This window comes from Labeo rohita, chromosome 13 (genome assembly GCF_022985175.1).
Source record: "Labeo rohita strain BAU-BD-2019 chromosome 13, IGBB_LRoh.1.0, whole genome shotgun sequence".
Classification (NCBI taxonomy): domain Eukaryota; kingdom Metazoa; phylum Chordata; class Actinopteri; order Cypriniformes; family Cyprinidae; genus Labeo; species Labeo rohita.
Genome location: NC_066881.1, coordinates 20,233,520 through 20,256,752, shown reverse-complemented (window position 1 = coordinate 20,256,752; position 23,233 = coordinate 20,233,520). Strand labels below are relative to the sequence as shown.

At 37.3% G+C, this 23,233-nt stretch overlaps 1 protein-coding gene and 1 non-coding gene across 12 annotated transcripts in view; both read right to left on the bottom strand.

Moving 5' to 3' along the window:
• ldb1a (LIM domain binding 1a) overlaps nt 1-22,889 on the bottom strand; it is a 28,353-nt gene extending 5,464 nt beyond the window's left edge. For 2 of the 11 annotated variants that reach the window (XM_051125996.1, XM_051125998.1), the window contains exons 1-7: nt 21,533-22,134; nt 19,226-19,326; nt 1,677-1,779; nt 1,514-1,558; nt 975-1,050; nt 636-738; nt 306-478 (exon numbers count right to left, since the gene is read on the bottom strand). In XM_051125996.1, the coding sequence (XP_050981953.1) occupies nt 306-478; nt 636-738; nt 975-1,050; nt 1,514-1,558; nt 1,677-1,779; nt 19,226-19,253 (528 nt within the window). In that variant the 5' untranslated portion in view covers nt 19,254-19,326; nt 21,533-22,134. Of the gene's footprint in view, nt 1-305; nt 479-635; nt 742-974; nt 1,051-1,513; nt 1,559-1,676; nt 1,780-19,225; nt 19,327-21,532; nt 22,135-22,167; nt 22,396-22,537; nt 22,588-22,743 lie in introns of those variants that run through there. The other 9 variants (XM_051125991.1, XM_051125997.1, XM_051125992.1 and 6 more) reach the window with 8 other exon arrangements.
• On the bottom strand, nt 52-187 carry LOC127175727 (small nucleolar RNA SNORA13). Its single transcript, XR_007829026.1, has one exon. It is a non-coding gene; the product is annotated as a small nucleolar RNA SNORA13 (small nucleolar RNA).
• Nucleotides 22,890-23,233: the final 344 nt, after the last annotated feature.

Here is a 23,233-nt window from a genome sequence, read left to right as displayed (position 1 = left end):
ACTTAGTTATTTCAAACGGCAATGGTGCAGGTAGCCTGCTACAAGCTCAACTTATGTTCTTATTGCAGAGCTTATTTAATGGAAGTCATGTGAATTCCATTTAAGATCACAAAAAGAGTTAATGTATGCCTTTTCTGACACCACATTCACTTTAAAAAAAGAAATGAACGGGCAACACATAAAGGCTATTCTTAGAATTTATTTCTGATAATAAACTGCAGGAAGTGAGTTGTATTGTAGTCACACCATAGGTCGTCCTTAGTTAATGTTTTAAAACTGTGGCAATAAACAGAGGAAAACGATACCTGTGTGAACATAGGTTTGCCGTTCTGTGTAACCATGGTGCACTGATCGCAGTCCAGTGACACAAAGTTATTGTGGAAAGACTCCTTGGGATGTTTCAGCACATAGAAGAGTTCAGTGGCCCCACCCTCGAAAATACTCCTGAAGTACCGAGGGATCAACGTCCTGCCAATAGCTGGAAACAGGATACAATTTTGAATTTAGTTACAGTAGGGAAAACCAGAATATGAATGCATTTCCTCACGTCTATGATTTAAAATCAATCATTCACATCTAATTCAAATACAAACAGACTTAAAACACTAAAGTGACTTTACAAAACAGGACATTACTATATCGTTTGGGGCCATCTTCCAGACAGAAAGTAATCGTCAGCATTGCATCATCTTCGAAAAACTCTGTAGTGAACGCATCCCACCATAAATTGTCACAGTCCTGCTGAAAGGCACAAAAACAAAAAAATCATTTTTAATCTTAATTTTTTTTAAAAAATAACTTGGTTAAACTAGCAACATTGCATGCTTTTTCATGATCTGCATGCATGCAAAGAAACTACTGTTTACTTTTCAGCAAATGAATAGGATTTCTGTTACTCCCCATTTACATTTTGACGCCATGACGATCTGTACCATGACTGTGTTAACGTTTCTGTTAAGTATTTTTTTGTTTACCTCTGTCCAATTCTGTAGTCTTTTGTTGAGCTCAAATATTCTGTAGTCTGTCTGATTTCCATACGGTGTGTGCCTCCTGTAACATGACATCATTATGAAGTTTTATTTTTTTATTCAGCAAGACTGATAGGAAATGTATCTTGAGCAGCAAATCAGCAGAATGACTTCTAAAGGATCATGTGACACTTAAAACTGGAGTAATGATGCTAAAAAATTCAGCTTTGGCATTACGCTGAGGCTGAGCATAAGCTTTCAAAAATACAAAAAAAATCTTACTGACCACAAACTTTTGAACAGCAGTGTGTATGTGCAATTGAATAATATATCAAGAAAAATTATGCTTTTTTTCAAGAAAATAACCACATAATATAAATGAACAGTATTTCACAAGACTGAAAAGGCTTACAATAGTTTATAACATGCAGGAAAACCAAAACCTTTTTGTTTTAGCCTATCTACTATGTATTTACACCCTATTGTCAGTCTCCTGAAAATATACTGCTGTAGACAAAGATGTAAACTGCCAAATAAGTACTTACCCTATTCCAGGCTCCATGTAAGAGGGGGGATACATCGGCGTCGGACTGAAATATAAGCAGCATTATGAAGATCTTCAAATAAACGACTTATATCTAGTGCATTATCTTTTTACTTTAGATAGATGTTAGCTAGATGTCACAATAACCACAACATAAGTCTCACCCCACATCTCTATCCAGCATTGCGCCTGGGTGAAATGGAGGGAAGGCACTACCGTTGGGGGGCTCCTTTGGGGAGTACAGCTTGAATGACTTGGACGAACAGCCTAGAATAGAAAACACAGGAAGATAATGAGAGAGAGAACACCATTCAGACATAAAAGACTGTACATTCACAGACAGGCCTACAAACACATCCAGTAGAATCCTAATGCATTTAGTGCAGCTGCACAAAACTATTTACAGCCAGACTTCTCCATAACGTCATCTTTTTTTAATATACAAGAAAGCTTTGAGTTATTCTTGTTCACTGTCTAGCTTTACAGTTAGCTAGTGAAACGCATGCTGACCTGAGAGTGATGCAAATGGTATCTTTAATACTTCATTATCTCTCTGAAATAATAAATGAAGAGTTCAGATGCAAAAACAGCTAAAAGCTACCTCGGTAAAAAATGAGATAATGACACTGAGTGAATGCTCCTGACATATAGTATACGCCCATCAAATACTTTTACTTCAGACTCGCTAAATTCAAGCCTCAGCCCAATCAGAAGTACCAGTACTTACATAGAAACCTATACAAAGTAGCCAGAAAGAAGTGCTAATTTAAAAAAAAAAAAATACGTCAGATGGATTTAGAGGCTTTTGCATCTGAACTCTTCAAATATAGTAAGTGCATATTTTTAAAGATTGATGATCCCCCCGCACCCTGATCAGCAAACACCATTATACGATCATGTGACATTACGATTATTTCCCTCTGGCTCATGACAGCCCATCCCCCATCCCGTATGTAGGACTCCTATAACTCTATTTTGTCCTGTGTAATTTATGTTAACTGAAGAAGCAAGCTAAAAGCAACAACTCAAAAGCATGCACACAAAGACAAATGCAATGCAAAATTCAGTCAATTACTATAATGCATAATCCACAAAATATCCACAAAACGCACTTTATGATTTGTGATAATTTCTTTAAAAAGGAATGTAGCCTAATTACTAACATATGATTAAATAATTTTAACTTAGCATAACAAAAAATATTCAGTATAGAAATATCCATGACATTTCACAATATTACACTTCTCTAATATTTCCAAGTTTTGCATGACAGTCAACCAGAAAAGCTGGGAAAATGATAAACGATCACACACACAGCAGATCTACCTTTAGATGCACCATTCTGTCAATATTGTGGCTTTGTGAGTTTTAGTAATTAGCACTTTTAAAATAATATAAGAGGTGCACATTGGTTTTCACCTACTCCCTTTACATTATAGCTGCTTTTTATGTTGTATCTGAGAAACAATGCTCTAATTAATTCTCAGTCATGTCCTTAAGAATAACACACTACTTGACTAAAGCTCACACTGAATTTACCAGAATAACAACATGCTTATAATGCTATTTACACTCAAAGTAAAAAAAGTCAATTTTAATCCCAAATAATTCGAATTTAAAGTTATTAAAAACATGGTACTGCAAAAGACTGTATGTAAAGCATATTCACCCAGATTAATAGTAAGCACTTGAATCCTTCTCTCTCTGTTGTTGAAAACATTTGTGCTAAGCTACTACTAAGGTGCAGCCACGATACTTAATACTTAATTTCATAAGAGTGCATTAAAACCTTATTAAAAGACACAGTACTTAATTCAACACACATATCGCTGGTTTATTTTTAGCAGTTGATTCTTAGCAAGTCTTGATATTTGTCTACTATAACGACAAACTTGATAGCCTAGCTTAGCCGGGCCTGGCTCGAAACACAGGCGAGGCCCTGCACAGGTTTGCAGATTATCCCAACAGCGTAAACAGCATCACCATGGTGACCCAATTCAACGCATTTATTTTCACGCTTTCTCGCTTTAAAACGACATGTTGCTACGAATTAACGTTGCACTGAAGCTCAAGCGCACCTGCAGGAATCCAAACTGGAATTCGACGCTCTCTCTCCCGGTGCTCCCTGCTTATAATCCCGGTCTGTCGGTCGCTGTTCTTAAAGCGAGGTGAGCTGAAACATCAGCCCGTTCAAACCATGGTGGTGTGCTAAAAGCAGTTACAAAATGCAGCTTTAGCGCTGGTAGTTGTAGACTCTATTAAAAGGGAACCGGACTCAAGGGGGTAACGAGGAAAAGTGCCCGTGCGACCCTTTGTTCCTGCTCATGAACAATGGTACAGGCCCTTCTTTCTCTCCGTGCAACCCCCCTCAGCACTCCCTGCTCTGGTGGAGCATCAACCCCTCGCGTTCCCCAATCAAACCCACCCCTCCCCCAGACACACTGTAATACCTTCATCCTGCATTCAGCGTACTTCACGCCGAGAGCATATACTGTAAATTTGTCAAAACAGAAACAAGAACACTTTAGAGAGGACTACAGTTAAACTTTAATAAATAAATAAATAATTAGAACATGAGTGCAGAGAGGATGCTGTTTACACCGCCTACACATCTTTTGAAGACCCTGCTGGTGATACACTCTCTAAAATCATTTATTTAGTTAGTTTGTAGCACTTTAACTAGTAACTTTAATAAATATTAAAATAAATAAGTAATCAGAAAAATTAGAATCTTTGCAAGTTAAAAAATGTTATATTTTATGTATATAATATGCAATAAAACATAAATTACCAGCATCAGAATGCTATAGCTATATTTATTTATAATTTAAATATTTAATATATTTATAAAATATACAACTTACTGCACACATTACATATGTGATATATAATTAGTATATTTAAATGTATATACAGTGGTGGCCAAAATTATTAGAACAGTACTATTTTCACCAGCTAAAAAATGGTTTTAGGCCAGTTATTTCTATCTTTTGCTGCAAACAAAAATCTCACTAGATTATTACAATTAATGGCAAAATAAATGTTTGGAAATGAAAACTGATGTTTCCTACATAGATGGAAACAACTGACCTAAAACCATTTTTAGCTGGTGAAAACACTAGTGTTCTAATTTTGATCACCACTGTATATAATAATCATATAAATTCGTCTTTTATGTTTATATTTTTTTAATTGGCCCATCTTAATTTCATTTCTTAAAGGAGTAGTTCACTTCCAAAGTGAACAAAAATGTCCAGATAATGTACTCACCCTGTTGTCAACCAAGATCGTGCCTTTCTTTCTTCAGTCATAAAAAAAAAAGTTTTTTGAGGAAAACATTTCAGGATTTTTCCCCCATATAGTGGACTTTTATGGTGCCTGCGAGTTTGAACGTCCAAAATACAGTTTCAATGCAGCTTCAAAGGGGTCTAAACGATCCCAGCCGAGGAAGAAGGGTCTTATCTAGTGATACCATTGGTCTTTTTCTAAAATAAAATAAAAATGTATATACTTGTCTAGCTCTGCCACGCGCAAGCGTATTCTGTGTAATCCGGGTCAATACAGTTAGGGTAGGTCGAAAAACTCCCATCTCATTTTCTCCTCCAACATTAAAATCATTCTACATCACTTTTACCTTTTTCTGTAAAGGGCGTTTGACCTTCATTGCATGTTCACTTTTTAAACACTGGGTCGGTATTTCTGCAGCGATGTAGGATGATTGTAAAAGTTGGAGGAGAAAATTAGATGGGAGTTTTTCTCTCAAGACGAGCATTTGAGGTTAAAAAGTATATCATTTTTTATTTATTTATTTATTTATTTTAGAAAATGGCAGATTGTTTCACTAGATAAGACCCTTCTTCCTTGGCTTGGATTGTTTAGAGTTCTTTGAAGCTGCAGTGAAACTGCATTTTGGACTTTCAAACTCACAGGCATCACTGAAATCCACTATATGGAGAACATTCCTGAAATGACTGAAAAAAGAAAGGCATGAACATCTTGGATGCCAATGGGGTGAGTACATTATCTTTAAATTTTTGTTCTGGAAGTGAACTACTCAAAGGCATTTAGAAAGCTGTGAATTTGTAATTACTACAGGCTTCATCTGCTGCAGCTCATGCTGCATTGTGGGACAATGTATGCTCAGACAAGGAAATGGAGACTTACAGAATGTGTAGAAAATGTGTTATTTAGAATTAATAGATGTGTTTTTGTGTAGGCCTATGTGTTTTGTTTTTTGCTCTTAAAGGGACAGTTCACCCCAAAATGAAAGTTCTGTCATTAGTTACTCACCCTCATGTCGTTCCAAACCCGTAAGACTTTTGTTCATCTTCAGAACACAAATTAAGATATTTTTTATTAAAACCGAGAGCTTTCTGACCCTGCATGATGGTACCATGATGCATCATGGTAGTCCAGTGAACACGCATCAAAGACTGACACAGGAAGAGAGGAAATTGTTGAATAAAGTTGTTATTTCTGTTTTCTTTGCTCACAAAAAGTATTTTCGTAGCTTCAAAAAATTATGGATGTCACATGGACTAGCCTATATTAACAATGTCTTTACTACCTTTCTGGGCCTTGAACGTTGCATTGCTGTCTATGCATTGTCAAAAAGGTCTCAGATTTCATCAGAAATATCTTAATTTGTGTTCTGAAGATGAACGAAGATCTTACAGGTTTGGAAAGACATGAAGGTGTGTAATTAATGACAGAATTTTCATTTTTGGCTAAACTATCCTTTTAAGTTTGATTATAACCTGCAGTCTATAAATGGCCATACTATATAACAGAGTGATGGTGTTGCTTATAGCAAAAGACCTGGGCTGGAAGCTGTCTAAAAGACTGCTGGCTCAGTCGTGGAGATTCAGTTCCAACTCTAATCAAACATTCAAAATTACAGGCAGGTGTTCGAGCAGTTATGGAAATAAACTCAGCAGCGAGGGATCTCCAGGAACAGGATTAAGCACCTTTTCCGCGAAAGGACTGTTTCTGTAGTTTGAGACTTTTCTTTGGTGATCTCATGAAAAAACAAATTCCACTGTGCTGTGTTCACTGGCAATAAATAAATATGCAAATAAATATGCAAATTCGATCATGCTAAAGTCTCACCTGGGTAATATCAGTATTTATCAGTATGTTTTTAATAAAGAGGAAAGTAAACCTAATGAAATACCGATAAGGCTGTAAAAGAAACTTACAAAGCAATAATAACAAGAATAATTGTGATTATTTTGTTATGTTACACACTAAATCATTTAAATAGTTTAACATCTGTTTTTCCTAATTATATCAAAATGCCAGTTTTATTAAATAAAAGTTTAGAACAACATGAGGGTGAACTGTCTCTTTCAGAATGCATTCAAGCCAGAGACTTTACTAAAGAATCTACAGTATATTAAATTGGCTGTAGGTCAAATCAGCACATAATAAAATGCTGTGGGTCACATAGGCACGTGCGATAAGTCAGATTCCCTCAGGCAGCACAACATCGCCCCCTGGTGTTACAATTGTGCATAAACCACAAATCTTCTGCAGTCAAAGACTTGCAGCACAAATTTAGCCAAGACACTACGAGCCAACTTTACAATTATACATGAGTGTTAAGGGAACCAATGAAGGTTATATAAATTAGCATGTGAAATCAGGATGACAGGTGCCTCACCGTGGGTCTGATAACTTATGGATCTAATAAGCTGCTTGGTTAAATGGCACATCCAGACACGCTGAACAAGAAAACCATTATAGCTAAACTTCCACCGGGGGCTCTTGCTGAATTCATTTATGAGCTTTATGAAGCTTTATGAAGGTCCTTCATCTGCAGCAGTTAAGCTGTTCTCATTTTAGCTCCTCTGGTTTGAATGAAGGATTGCCTCTGTGGGAAAAACTCCATCCTCCACCGACATGGCTGACAAAATCTCTCTCCCTGATGAGGCCTCTGCTTGCCTCTCAGTGCTCCAGGGGCTCTTTGTTATGCCACTGCCTCATCTCTCCCAAACACAAGCACAGGAGGAGCCATGTGCCTCACGCTCACCCAGGCTGCTCACAGCTACACGGCTGGCAGAGCGCGATAATGCTCTGGCGACAGACGACATATGTGAGGGCCATACTAACTACTGTGGGGGAATGACTGCAGTACAAATCATATCTAATGTCTGTCCTCCACTCAGAGGAATGTGCGGGAGAGGAATCTCAGGCGCTGTTCACAAAAGATGGGCTACACTTTTGAATTTTTCATGAAATCAGTGTAATAAATCCCTGGTCCCAGATTAAGCATTTATATACTGCATGCATGAATATTTTGTTTAGGGTTCAGACGGTTGTGGAAAACCAGTACATTTTAGGCAATTTTAAAAAGTGTGTTTGGAAATTAATGAAATCTTAAAGACTCATTAAAATCTTTAAAATCGCAAACTGGAAAAGTCATTAAAAAAATTATGAAAAATCATTGGTGAGAAATATAGAAACTCTATATATGTGTAATATGTTGGAAAAATCATTTCATTATCAAAAATACTCAATTACACAAGAGAAGAAAAAGATATTTGAGTATCTTTAAATATATTATGTTTTTTACGTTTAATATTATAATGTTTTATTCATTCAAATATTGTTAGTTAATATATAATAATAATAATGATGTATTTATTTGATTAAATATTCATACAAATGCCATAAAACAGTACTGTCAAATATGATCAATTAAAAAAACTTTCTTCTATTTAATGTATTTTAATATTGTAATAAAAATTACTTAATGTTATTACCTATTTAATTTTATTTCAATTAATCTCTAAAATCACAAACTGGAAAAATCATAATGAAATCATGAAAAATCATTGGTGAGAAAACATAGACCTCTGTACATGCTAAATATGTTGATATGTTATGTTGTGTTAATACTGTTATTTTTTGTTATCATAAATATCTCAGTACAATATCAAAGCAGAAAAAAAGACATTTGAGTATCTTTACATGTATTATCATGTTTGTTAAGTTTAATAATATTAATGTTTTATTCATTAAAATATTGTTAGTTAATATATACTGTATTTATTGGATTACAAATGCAGTAACAACAGTAATACTGTCAAATATTATCAATTAACAACAACTCTCTTCTGCTTTAATATATTTTAAAACTTCATTGTGTTATTACCCATTTTATTTTTAATTTTAAGCATTCATATAACTGCATGCATGAATATTTTCTTTAAGGTTTCCACAGTCTTGGAAAACCTGTAAATTTTAGGCAATTTCAAAAGCTAATGAAATAAAGAGTCATGAAAATGTCTAAAATCATAACAAAATCATGGAAAATCATTGGTGAGAAAACATAACTCTATACATACATGCTTAATATATCTGTTATTTTTTTGTTATCAACAATATTTCAGTACAATAACACATGAGAAAAAAAGAAATTTGAGTATCTTGACATGTATTATGTTTTTTAAGTTTAATATTATCAATGTTTTATTCATTAAAATATTGTTAGTTAATATATACTGTATTTATTTAATTACAAATGCAGTAAAAACAGTAATATTGCCAAATATTACCATTTTTTGAAAAAACTCTTCTATTTTAATGTATTTTAATATTATAATAAAAATTACTTCTTAATGTTATTACCTATTTTATTTAAAAGAATTTTCCCCCATTAATCTCTAAAATCACAAACTGGAAATGTCATAATAAAATCATAAAAAATCATTGGTGAGAAAATAGAGAAACTGCATGCTTATTTTTTGTTATTAATGTTATCACTTATTTATTACTAGCTATTACTTCAGTCAGAAATCATTCTATGCTTATTTGGTGCTCAAGTATAACATTGTGTATTATTATCAATGTTGAAAACAGTTCACTTCATATTTTTGTGGCAACCATTTTTTTTAATGATTTTTTTTGATGATGAATAGAACGGATTTCAAAAGAACGGGTTTATTAATAACAGAAATCTTTGTTACATTTTAAATGTTTAGTGTCACATTTGATTAATTTAAAGCATCCTTCTTGAATAATAAAAGTATTAAAAAAAATCTTACTGACCCCAATCATGACTAACCATTACTAAAGCAACGGACACACTTTAAAAGCCTGCCTCTGGTTTTCCTGATGATTGTGCTCTGATGACCCAGCAGGGATCAAACTGACTCTTCAGGCTTCTCTAAAGCTTGTGCTCTACAGGTGATTCCTTTCTTTTCAAAACCACTCATTACCACCTAAAAGTCTTACACGTATTTGATTGCCAGAGACGTATGCAAAGCTAACTGAACCCACTGGTGGATTAAATTGACTGTCTTTTTTTGTTGCAAGCATCTCTTTAAGCCGTTAAATCACTTGGAAACACACGTTGCGCTGCTGTGAGAGGAAATAAGATGAGGGCTCTGAAATGCCCACGCTTAGCAAATATACCGTGAATATTCTGCCTCCTGCTGCACTGTAGTGGCGACTTAGTGGTTAAAGATGTGGCAAAGCACTTAACCTCAGGTCACTCCATGGGGACTGAACCCGTAATAAATATACTGTAAGTCACTTTGGATATGAAAGCGTCTGATAAATGACTAATACGCAATTGTGGTGTTTGTTGACTTTGTTGGCAAACACACTATGCCATCAAACACCAGTGTCAAACCTCAAAAAGCAGCGGGAGAAATACTTGATGAGAATGCTGAGGAAAATCAATGAGCAGTAAAACATACTGAGGAAAACACATTTGCTGTCATTGGGAATAAATCAGCTCTGACACTTTAGGTGTTCCCAACATAAAACACACACTTCAGGTATAAGGAGAGAGTGTGAGGTCTGTTGTAATCATACTCAGTGTGTTTCCATTGGCAACAGCAGCCGCAGGGTCGGGTCATGGGAGTTTATTGAGGTCTCAAGGCAGGAGCCACTGAGCTGGAAATCATAGAGAAGCAAACAGCTGATCCTCGTCACTCTACAGATGCCTTTGCTTACTTCTCATTTCATTACGGCACTTCTACAAAACACTCTGCCATTCATCATGATTGCAAAACTACATTTTTACATTTTCTGAACAAAATATTTGCCCATGCAAAAGTCACCGCCATTACATCAGGGTAGTGCTATGCAGCTGCTAGGGTGTTTTGGGTAGTTGCAAAGCAGTTTATTGGCCTAAGTAAAGAGTAAACCCGTAGTAAGTGTCTCCCTGATATTCTGGTTTCTAAATTTCTTGGCTTCTAGAGTACATCTAGTCTAAGGAAAGGACCCATACAATATATATACAGTAGCTCCGGATTTTTCAATGACAACTGCTGCAAATTATTTAATTTACACTAGCAGGTGGCGACAAGTGACTGTCTGTATAAATGAGTCATTTGATCGTGTTTTAAATAGGGCTGTTCGATTCCGAAAATCGAGTCTGATTCCGATTCCACGAATCGATTCCTCACTGTTGTTTTCGGTTCTTTTTCGATTCTTGTTTTTTTTTAGATTGGAGGAACCTAATTTCACCATGACTGTAGGATAGCATGTCTTTTTTTTAATTATGATAAATTTCTGCATTTAAATTGTAATTTTGCTGCATTGCCCGTGAAATTAGTCACAGCCCACAGCGCAACAGTGAACATGCGTTTACTGTATGAATTGAACAAGGCGTGCACAGTTCAGCTCAATGATGTTCAACAGTATGCTTTGCACAAAATTAACAAACTGTACACAAACAAAATAACCAGAACATTAACAACAACACTGACATAAGAGCTCGAGGTTTATCTGTCAATCAGATGCGCTCTATGTCACTGTGCTCTCGATGTTTTCTTTCAGAATTATCACTGGCTGACAGAAAAGTTAAGAAATAGCATTTTTTTAAAGACAGAAATAGGATCAATAACCTCCAGTACGCCATGATCTATTCTGTCGTGCAGCGCTCAAAATTGGGAACAATATAAGCCAGTTCCACCTTAAAATAACTTCTGAATCGTTTTTGAACTGGTTCATTAAAACGATCTATCCGAAAGAACATTTTCGTCGAAACAAATCAGACTTCTAATCACTATTAGCGAGCAAGAGGCAAATTAATAGATGCTAAACGGAAGGGTGCATCCTCAAACTCAGACGAGCTCAGTACTGACTCTTTTCATTAAGTTTATTTTCGTGAATCGACGTTCAGCGACGTTTGATGACAGCAGCCGAGATAAGTTTGCTTAACTGAAAACGGCTCTGAATGGGGAGTCGATTCCCCTTGAAAGGAACGATTCCACTCTCGATTCCCAAGGCCTCGGAATCGATTCTTTTTGGAATCGATTCCCAGCCTTACTTTTAAAGCATTTATTCAAAAACAGGATTCAATCAAGAACGAGACATGCAATTCCGAATAGCTTAATAGAGGCCATGTTCACACAGCAGCAGAATACGGTTGTCAGTAACGTTACCGTATTTGAGTCCTTAATACGGTTACGTTCACACACTGTTATTTACAGGTGTGAGAACCATATTCTGTAACCGAACTTACACCCGTAAATTTTCAGGACTCACAACCGCATTCTTGGAACACACGCGCTGTGTGAACGGAACAGGACTAGACAACTAGTTGTCTGTCATGTCATTCAGTGGGAGAGATCCGCTCTGCCGCACAAACGCGCGTCTACCTTGTGCTGCGTGCTTTAATGTGTGGTTTCGGTAACTTACAGTGACGGAGAAAAGAGCTGTTTGGCATCTAAAAGTTTTATATCCAGTCTCCATCGGAGCCGCTCCCTCACGTCAGTTGTGCGTTTTGCGCACGGCTCAACTGCTCCAATCTCCACTCAAATTTAAAAGCTGCTGTCCGTTAATGATGATTTGATGGATGAACTAGCGGCTCGATTGGACTATTGTCCTGTCAGAAAGTGGTAATACTTTCAGTTTTATGGACGTTGCCATCTTAGATATTGCTTTGGTCTCTGTTGCTATGGTTACTCGTAAAGATTAGGGGTTGAGCCCCTTTGCACGTTCATACAGACATTCAGACAGTATTCGAAAAGCGACTGTAAGCTGCTGTGTGAACGGGACATTTCAAGACTCACACCTGTAAGTAAATGCGGTTGTCAATCCCAAAAACTGACAGTGTGAACGTGGCCAGAGTCAATTTCAGGACGCTTGGTCAATTGGCCATATTGACGCCACTGAATGTAAACAATGCCACTGCACCAAAGGAAAATGGCATATTTTGCTGATTATTGCTGGTGAAAATGGTCAAATTATTGTCATGTTTTGGGCTGTACTAATCGGTCGAACTAGGAAAAGCCATTTGGAGTACTACAGACTGCCAAAAGTAATAACAAATCAAGAAGAGTGCAAAAACTGTCTGAGGAACAAAAGGCGTTTGTGGTTGGACAAACTGAACTAGTATTTCCAGGGCAAGAATCTGGACAACATCCGTGTTTGTTCTGTTCATTTCCAGTCAAGTAGGTGAAATATTAGGCTAATGTTTTAATTAATACTGCTCGTATGTATCTTTACCACCTATTAACTTTAGTTTGTCAAAATATTGCTCCCTTTCCTGCTTACTAAGTCCTCCTCTATATGATTTACCAGCTTCCACACATTTTTTCTGTTAGACAGCATAAATTAGCAGAACAACATATTCAGTAGTACATTAACCATGCAGTCCATGCTGTTGTTTACATCTGAGTATTGCCAATATGGCCACACATCCGGGTAAGTGCAAACTCTCTATATAGCATAGGCTTATTACTATTTCTACCATATCTGCAGGAGTAAGCTTTTTAGCCCGGTTCTCATATGAGTATCTGGAGATTTGGTTTGATCCTCACACTACACATAGTCTGACCCATTAAATAACTCTAGAAAAAATAAATTAATAATAGTGATAATAAATCATTGGACTTTATTTATTTATTATTATTATTATAAAATAATGAATAAAACAATAAAGTGTGGTAATACTATTATGTTTAAAAATAAAAAGGGTGTATTAAATAAAAATACTATTTGATATTATTTATAAATTATATAAATTATTTGATAGTAAACTTTAAAATAAAATAATAGTATTTACTTTTTTAATGTAAATTTTCATCATATTCAAACCAAAATTAACAAGCTTTTATTTTGGCGGCTTTCCGGCAAGTAAGTATACTCGCTCCCACCAGCAGCGTTAAAGGGGTCATTGGATGCCCATTTTCCACAAGTTGATTCTTTAGGGTCTTAATGAAAAGTCTGTAATTTACTTTGGTTAAAAATTCTCAGTGGTGTAAAACAACACCCTTTTTACCTTGTCAGAATGAGCTCTGTAAAAATCAACTCATTCTGATGGATTGTTCCTTTAAATGCAAATTAGCTCTGCTCGCCCCGCCCCTCTCTTCTCTCTGTGGAGTGAGGAGCTGTGCTCTGAGAGATTGTTTACTTTAGCCACATTTAGCGCGTTTAGCCGCGAAACTTGCTAACTAGCACGTTGTTAGGAAAGGTGATTGGAAAGGTGATTGCAGAGATTCATTAAAAAAAACCCTTATACTTACTTCTGCTGTAAGTGAAGCTGGATCACGAATGATTTATGTAGATTGGGAGGCGCATTCCCTTCACAAACAAACGTAATCCATTGCATTTTCAGCTGCTCATATGTCAGGAGTAAATGAAAGTAGCGGAATTGGGCTACTTTAACACTGTCTCTGGTTGTGTTTGACAGGTATAGCAGCACGAAAAGTAGACAAAGGTACTGGTAATATTGTGTCTAAAATGTAAGTTATTAACTATTTTATTTTAAATATCATATTTCATTAGCCTACTGTTGTGACTCAAATAACTGACTTGTGTGTCAAAAACAAGATAAGAGAAGCTGTTGTTGAATAAAGTCGTTATTTTTGTTTTCTTTACGCACAAAAAGTATTCTCGTAGCTTCATGAAATTACGGTTGAACCACGTGGACTATTTTAACAATGTCCTCACTACCTTTTTAGGGTCTTGAATGTTGTAGTTCCTTTTCCATGCAGGGTCAAAAAGCTCTCAGATTTAATCAAAAATATCTTAATTTGTGTTCTGAAGATGAACGAAAGTTTTACGGGTTTGAAACGACATGAGGGTGAATAATTATGGACAGAATTTAATTTTGGGGTGAACTAATTTGCATATTTGCTTATATGTTGCATATTTGTTTGCAGACCCCCAGCACCCCTTTGTGGCCCTGTGGACTCCAGAAGGATACCAGTTTGAGAACACCTGGAAAAGTAACAGCACACCTTTCATCACCATTCCACACAATTTCAGGAATCATTTATATCCACAGCACAAACAGTGAGTCACATGCCTAATCTTAATACAAATAGAAGTATAAATATAAGCGACAGAAATAGTGATGCTTATCCTATCAAGCACCACTAATAAATCTTCATTCGGTTCGTAAAATCATGTGTCCTTTTTGTTCAGACAGTGCATTGATTCTTGCTGTGGCGGAGTTGTGCAGCTGGCAAATGCCAGCTCTCATCTAATATTCCCTCACCATCACTGACACGTGACATAACGAGTTCTAACATCCCCATCTAACACTGACAAGTTGAGGGGAGCTGATTTTCTGCACAGGAAGCCATTTTGTTCTAGCTCTGTGTAATGAGACAGATCCGTGAGCCACGGGCTGGAGAGGGGGGCGATGTTGCACACGCGCACACAAATGCACACTAAACGAACCACGCGCAGACATTGCCAATCCAGCAGGGAGACAGTAAATCAGCGCAGCTTCTCCTAACTTGACAGGCACACCCTAACCCTTTCGCCGTTGTGCAACTTGAAACAAGCTTGCTTTGTGACCGAGGTTGCTATTTTAGCTTTGCTTAAAGTCATTTCCCTCTAATCAAGGGGCCATGTGACTTTCTGCATGAGGTAACAGGACACATGCTGATATCGAGTGCCTGTGGGTGAGAGGTAGAGAGTCGAGTGGCAGAGAGCAGCTGGATGGAGCTTAGGCTCATGTAAAAGCGTCGGTATGGGTTGTTATCTAGCTCAAACAAAGCTATAAAAGTGGCCATTAAAAGCGTGCAATCCGCACTCAGCGATATATCCGCGAATCCAGACAGGAAGATCGCGGCGGCCCACTGTACGTGCAGCCCACATGAGCATAGGAATGTAAACAAACCAGACTTCAAACGAAACCTGTGTCGAGGGGAGGGCCGTGCGCTGTAAGCACAGATTGCATCGTGTTTCTGACAGAGGTGAACATCACAAGCAGTTTTTTACGGTGCTCTTCTGCCTTTTTATGAAACGGCGCAGTGGGACCCCACACAAAAGCGAAAAAAGAGCCATCTCTCATGCTCCGAGCCTGTGCTTCAGTCTCGCCCCGTCTCCTTCTTTCTTCTCTTCGCCCTCTTTCCCGCCTCCCTCCTCACAAAAAGGAAAGCAATCAGACAGGACACATGTCTGTGGAAATTTCCATGACTACGCTTGTAAAAATGTACCCTTGTGACTTGATTTTAAACAAACGCAACGTGCCAAATTTCGGCTTGTTTATCAATGGGGTTGCCAGAGAGGCTTTTGTGGCTGGCTCTTGCACTGAGATAAAAATCAGACTTGAGAACGTCTGAAGAAACTGCTTGCCTTGTGTTTATGGCACAGAAACAATCCCCACACCGGTCCAAACTTGCCTTGATGCCATTCACCCTGTTTTTAATCTTTATCACAGTGAGGGAGAGGACAGATGTTATGTGCCTTGTAATAGCGATTGTCTTTCCATGATGCCACAGATCTTAAGAACAAGAAGTTTGGTACTTGGAAACTCCTATAGACTGAACATATGGACTTGATTAAAAACGTATTTAAGTGATCCAGAGACTATAACTTGTGAGAGAAAAAGACTGGGTCAGAAACAAGGGTGCCTTGTGTCTAGTGGTGTAAATTTGTCCTCTCTGTTTAGGTGATGGCGCACACTGGGCTGCACAGCAAAGTCAACATATGCTACATCACTGTTTCCAGCAAATTTGACCACACTCAGGCAAGCTTCGCTCATTCATTATAAGGCCAACAGGTAATATTCAGACACTAAGATATCCAAAAGTTACAAATGACAAAAGAATGAGGAAAGCAAAAATTACAATTCTGTCATTAATTACTCACTCTCATGTTGTTTTAAACCCGTAAGACCTTCGTTCATCTTTGGAACACAAATGAAGAGATTTTTGATGAAATCCAAGAGCTTTCTGACCCTGACAGCAATGCAACTACTACGTTCAAGGCCCAGAAAGGTAGTAAGGGCATTGTTAAAATAGTCGATGTGACATCAGTGTTCAACCTTAATTTTACGAAGCTACGAGAATACTTTTTGTGTGCAAAGAAAACAATAGTAATGACTTTATTCAACAAATTCTTCTCTTCTGTGTTGGTCTTCGACGCACGTTCACAATAGTACCATGAGAGTAAACACTAGGGTTGTAACAATACATGTATTCATATTGAAATGTTCGGTACGAGGCTTTCGGTTCGGTACAAACGTTGCACTAATCCTATTACATTTAGTTCACTTCCAGAACAAAAATTCACAGATTACCTTGTCATCCAAGATGTTCATGTCTTTCTTTCTTCAGTCGTTAAAAAATTATGTCTTTTGATGAAAACTGCATATAGTGGACTTCTATGGTGCCCGTGAGTTCTAACTTCCAAAATGCAGTTTAAACGCAGCTTCAAAGGGTTCTAAACGATCCCATCCAAGGAAGAAAGGTCTTATCTAGTGAAACGATCGGTCATTTTCTTATATAAATTAATATTTATACACTTTTTAACCATAAATGCACATCTTGACTGCAATGCGCATGTGTCCGGTTCAAGACAGTTAGGATATGTCGAAAAACTCCCATCTCATTTTCTCCTCCAACTTCAAAATTGTGCTACATCGCTGTTTTACCTTTTTTTTTTTAAGGGCATTTGATCTTCTTTGCAAGTTCACTTTGTAAACACTCAATCGGTACTTCTGTAGCGATGTAGAGCGACTGTGAAGTTTAAATAAAAAACACTGAAAATCAGCAAACACAGTGGAACCAAATAAATCTTAGATAAACGGCAAAAGTCAAAAGGCATTCCAAAGCCTAAATATTTTTAAGGCAAGCACTTTTGTTTTTAGTTTCGATACTAATTCTTTCACCAACTTCTTGTCTTTTTTCACCTCTCAGCTCAACTCACTCTGTATCGAAAATGTACCAAACCACAACACCACTGTGTTGTATCGAACCGAACTATGAATTCTGTGAACTGTTTCACCCCCAGAAAACACATCTAAGATGGCACGGCAGAAAAGAAATTGTCGAATTAAGTCTTTTTTTTTTGTGCACAAACAGTATTCTTGTAGTTTTATCAACTTACGGTTTCACTGATGTCACTGATGTCCATGGACTATTTTAAAAATGTCCTTACTACCTTTCTGGGCCTTGAATGTGTCAGTTGCGTTGCTGTTTATGACGGGTCAGAAAATTTTTGGAATTCTTTAAAAAATATTATTTGTGTTGAAGATGAAATAAGGTCTTACGGGTTTGGAACCATATGAAGGTAAACAATTAATGACAGAATTTTAATTTTTTGGGTGAACTATTACTTTAACATGTTTACAAAAGGTGTATGGCCAAACATTTACCAGTACCAGTACTTACATTGAAACCTACATAGTTCAATGTACATAGTAGCCAGAAAGAAATGCTCATTTTAAACAAAAACATCAGACATACTTAGAGGCTTTTGCATCTGAGCTCTTTATATATTCATATATATATATATACATACATAACAGAATGTATTGGTATCCATAATAAATAACTAATAATAAAAATAAGTAAACAATACATTAAAACTTATATATATAAATATGAATAAACAAATATAAATTGGTATGCATTACAAACGTAAGTAATAATACTAAAATAGAAGTACTTATAAAAGTTAACAAATAATTTAATTTGTATAAAAAGCTTACAGTGATTCATGCCTGTGACTGATTGCGCAATTATAAATTAGTCAAGACAGATGTTTAAGATGTCTATTCAACAGCCTGAAAGCAAGAACAGCTGCCAAAAAAAGTGAATGGGTTTGATTTCAAATGCCCTCAACATGTGAAAAATGTTTGCAATGCAGATAAATGAATTTTTGTCGGAAGTTTTTGCGTTAGAGAAACAGTCTTTATATTATTCCCTGCCATTGGCACAAATGACCAACCAACGCCTAAAATTGTTTTTTTGAGCATGATTCATGAAGAAAAATACAAAGAGAATATGTTTTTCATAACCGTCAAAAGTTAAACTGCCACAGTGTCCAGCTCAATCAAAAGCCTTTACTTGTTTCTCTATGCAAAGCACTTTGAGATGTGAGCGAGGGCTGACGTCATTTGACAAAAGGACAGCGCTCCACGCAGCTACACACACACCAGTCAGAGAGGCTATTCAAGTCACAGCAATGTCCAGGAAGTCTCTGCTGTGAGATTACGAACAAATTGCGCAAACAAATGCATGGCATTGCATGATTTACACGAATGAACTTCTAAAACAAAATGTCAGCATACAGGAATGCTGATTTATTTAGCGCTCCCTTCCAGTTCAAATAAACAGGTCATGGATACAGTGCACAATGCAACATATGACCTCAGTGGCCCACGTTAATGGAGCAAAGGAGATGAGAATCTTCCAGGTACAGTGCTCTCCTTTTCATTCCCAAAAAGCCCATGCTGTTTCGCAACTCCTGCCTGAAGCTGTCCATGCAGAAGCGATGGAATTAAAGTTCTTACCTGGGCAAGCACAGCCTCCAACAGACATCTTCTCACATGTTTGGCACTGCTCTTAATGAAATGGTGTTGTTCAGTCCACGCACTGTTAGCATGGGCTTCTTCTGAGAAATAGAAACAGGCAGAAAGGGGTGGGGAGTCAGCAGGAGGAGGGCACAAAAAAAAAAAATCAAAATGTAGAAACAAGAGCTCAGCGAGAAACAGGAAGTAGGAATTACACTCCTGCTCGACACTGCACCCAGGTTCATTAATATGCAAATTGTAATACTTGTGGGAGGGAGAAAATATGAGAGTGAGAGAGAGAGTGTGTGCGTGTGACACAGGAGAGGATCAGAGAGGGAGGGAGAGGGAAAGCGAGAGCCAACATTGTCAAAGTGACCTGTGAGGCACATTTTAGAGCACACTGGCCATGTGATGCTGTTCTTTTTTTCTCTCCATGTATTGCCTATTTTTGCCTTGTGCTGCTAACGGAGATAAACAGAGGCAGCCAGAGCCCAGAGGCACGGAGTCATTACCGCCTAGTGGAGCTACGACACACTGCATAAACACACACGCACACACAAGCACACGTACAGCCTGCCCTCCTGATGCTCCCTGGGGTCTGCTGTACAGCTCACCCCTGCCAGAGTGAGACACACGCACTCTGCTGCATGACTGATCTGCCTTCTACTCATACAGCCGTCCTTCTGCTCTTTCCATGTTCTGTACATTTTAGTAAGCTATGTATAGCTATGCATTATTCACTCTTTGATACATTCACAAAAAAGTACTGTGGGATAGACATGCACAACATATTGGTACCGTATCAGTTATTAGGCAAAAAATAGAGATTAAAAAAAAAAAATCTCAGTTTCAATAAATATTGAATATTCAACTGTACATGCTTATTTCCACTTTTTTTTTTTACTTAAATTACCTTTGCTGTAATTAAAAAAATGTTAAAGGTTGTATAATATATACTATTAGCAAATTATTAGCAAATAGTAAATATAGGTAATATTAGTGTAGTAAATATTAATATAAATTAGACTAGTTTAATAAATTAATTTAATCTTATAATCTTTATACTGTATATTGTAATATTATGATGGCTAAATTCACTTGTAGAATTTAAAATGTTTTATTTACAGTTATGAAATATATATATATATTTATATATATTAGTGCTGTCAAATGATTAATCGTGATTAATTACATCCAAAATAAAAGTTTTTGTTTACATAATATGTGTGTGTGTACTGTGTATATTTATTATGCTATTACACACATACCGTATATATTTTGAAAATATTTATGTATTTACATGTATATATTTTTATTCATATAATTAATATTATATGTAAATGTAATTAATATATAAACATAACATACATGTGTGTGTATTTATATATACACATAATAAATATACACAGTACACACATATATTATTTAAACAAAAACTTTTATTTTGGATGTAAATTATTGCGATTAATCGTTTGACAGCACTAATATATATATATATATATATATATATATATATATATGGACTATTTCTAATGTATAGGAAAATATTTAATATTTAATATAAATATCTATAATTTTAATGTAAGTGCCTGTGAGAGTACAGTGATTAGATGGAATTACTATGGTATTTACATGGTAATTTTCCATGGTACAAAAAGAACATGCTTTTGTAATTACAATAATGTGATTTATTCGTAGTGACAAAAATTATGCTGTTAATGACTTCATATTTATATTACATTTACATGTTACATTCACTGGTAATTTTATGTGCTTATATATATAGAGAGAGAGAGAGAGAGACACACACATATATATATATATATATATATTTCTTGTGTGTGTGTGTAAATATACTAAATGTGATTTATTCATATTGACAACGTCGACAAAATCAATATCATTATCATCAGTTCATATTTGCAAGTATCTTGGTATTTCCCATTATACGTGTCCAAAACATTGTAACTTTCCTGTAAGTATATTAACTGTAATTTATTCATAATGGTACTGTTAATGCTGACCATATTAATACAGCATGGCATTTACATAATACTTCTAAGAAGTACTATTTCATTGTCTAGAACATAGTAATATCTTTTTTTCTGTGTGTATAGTAACTGTGATTTATTCATAATGATTTTGTTTAAAGTACTTTTAAGAATACCACAGTATTTCCATGGAAACAGTCTAAAAATACATAAATACCTTGTTCTATAAACGTGGCAGCTGCCATTTATTTGTACAGACAAGAAAATGGTTCACTTAATAGCTACAGACAGTTTAGATTAAAAATGCAAAACGTACCTGGAGTACTGGGACACTGGAGAAACAGCCCAGAGAGTGTGTTAAGGTGTCTAATTTCTTCAAGGAACCAGTATCTAAAACTGGCTGAGCGCTCACGCGAAACAATGCAATGTAGAAGTTACTCACTTCGTAAGCATAAAAAGCTCAGCATTTGTCTTTGTCTAAGTGCACAATCACATCTTCAGCCCTCCCTGCTTTAAAGACTCATTGGCTTTCTCATAGTCCCAAAGGACAGACAGAGGTCCCTGTCCACATGGCACCCGCTCGGTGTCAGTCCTGCGATCGATCCGCCGCCTCCCTCGCTCTGCCCCACTCTTCCTTCTCAAAGCCTCTCCCTCCAGTGGGCTGTGCTTCTAACTACCGAATCTCACACACCACTGGTCCTTTACGTCCCCTGTCAAAGCCGCCTGACAACTCCAGAGAGGGGGGAGTGCGAGAGCACTCAGCAACCTCTTGATTTCACAGACTCTCATCCGGCGTATCTAGGGAACAGGGCACTGCTTTCATCGCACCGCTGTTATTACATGTCACCTGTCACTCAAAATCAATACGCTGACACAGAGACAACACTCTCCGTCCCACGCGCGCACCAACGACCAGATGTAAAATCAGACGCGCTCCCTGCGATTACTTACTCCTAAAATGCCTTTAATGAACTCGTTTGATTTACTTTCTTCAGCCGAGAGGAGCTGCGGTCCAAAACACGGCGAGCGAAGAACAAAGAGAGCCACTCCACTGAGAATAATTTCACACTGAAGGGTTTCTTTGCGCCGCTGTAGGAAATGGCTTTTTGTTTTCAGAGCCACAGATTGGCTTTGAAGCCCCGAGCCTCGGGAAATGCTCTTCACCACAGACTGCACAATCAGGTCCCGCTCTCCCTCCCTCCCTCTCCTTCGTCCTCAGTCACACGCTCTCACACTCCGACTCGCAGCTCTGCTGAAAACAAAGATGATCCCTCCTCTGTCTTTCCTCTGACACCACCATTGTCGAGGCTTAGATGTTTACCTGTGTGCGCTGACACTCGCTCACCTTCCCTCGCAGTCGCAGCGGCGTTCCTGGTGATGTGGAGAAACAGAGAGGAAGGATCTACAATCAACTCCTGATCCAATTAAGTGCGTGAAAACAACACAAAATGCAGTCAGTTTATTACACTAAAACAGCTTGAGTTTAATAAATCCAAGTTCTGCATTGTTTGCCTCACTACGTTTTACCTTTTCAGAGTCTGTGCTGTTTGTGGTAGTCGAAAGCTCGGCGTATTGATGATCTGGAGCTGGGTCAATTAGCCCTAAAAAGCATGGACAGAGAGAAAGAGAGAGAGGGAACGTAGAGGAGAGCAAAAGGAGGAGGCGGGAGAGAGCGCACGGATCCACTGGAATAAATATGACGCAGAGCCAGAGCAACTTCTCCAGCCCGCTGTACCCAGCGAGGGCACTGTCACCATGGCAACGGCAGAGCAGTGATAGCTCGCCGGGGCACACAAGGCACGGCATTATTCTGTCTCTCACTCACTGGAAATACACAGTTCCACTCAGGCGGCGAGCACGTAGGCAGGCGGACGGGCGCCTTGTGTTCAATTAACTCTACTCGTTCTGGGCCCCAGGAGCCCAGCCACCTGTGACCTAAGATGAGGACGGACGCTGCTTAATGTGAAGATTATTTGAGGACACGCCAAATGGGTCGCAAATCCGCATTTGGAGATGG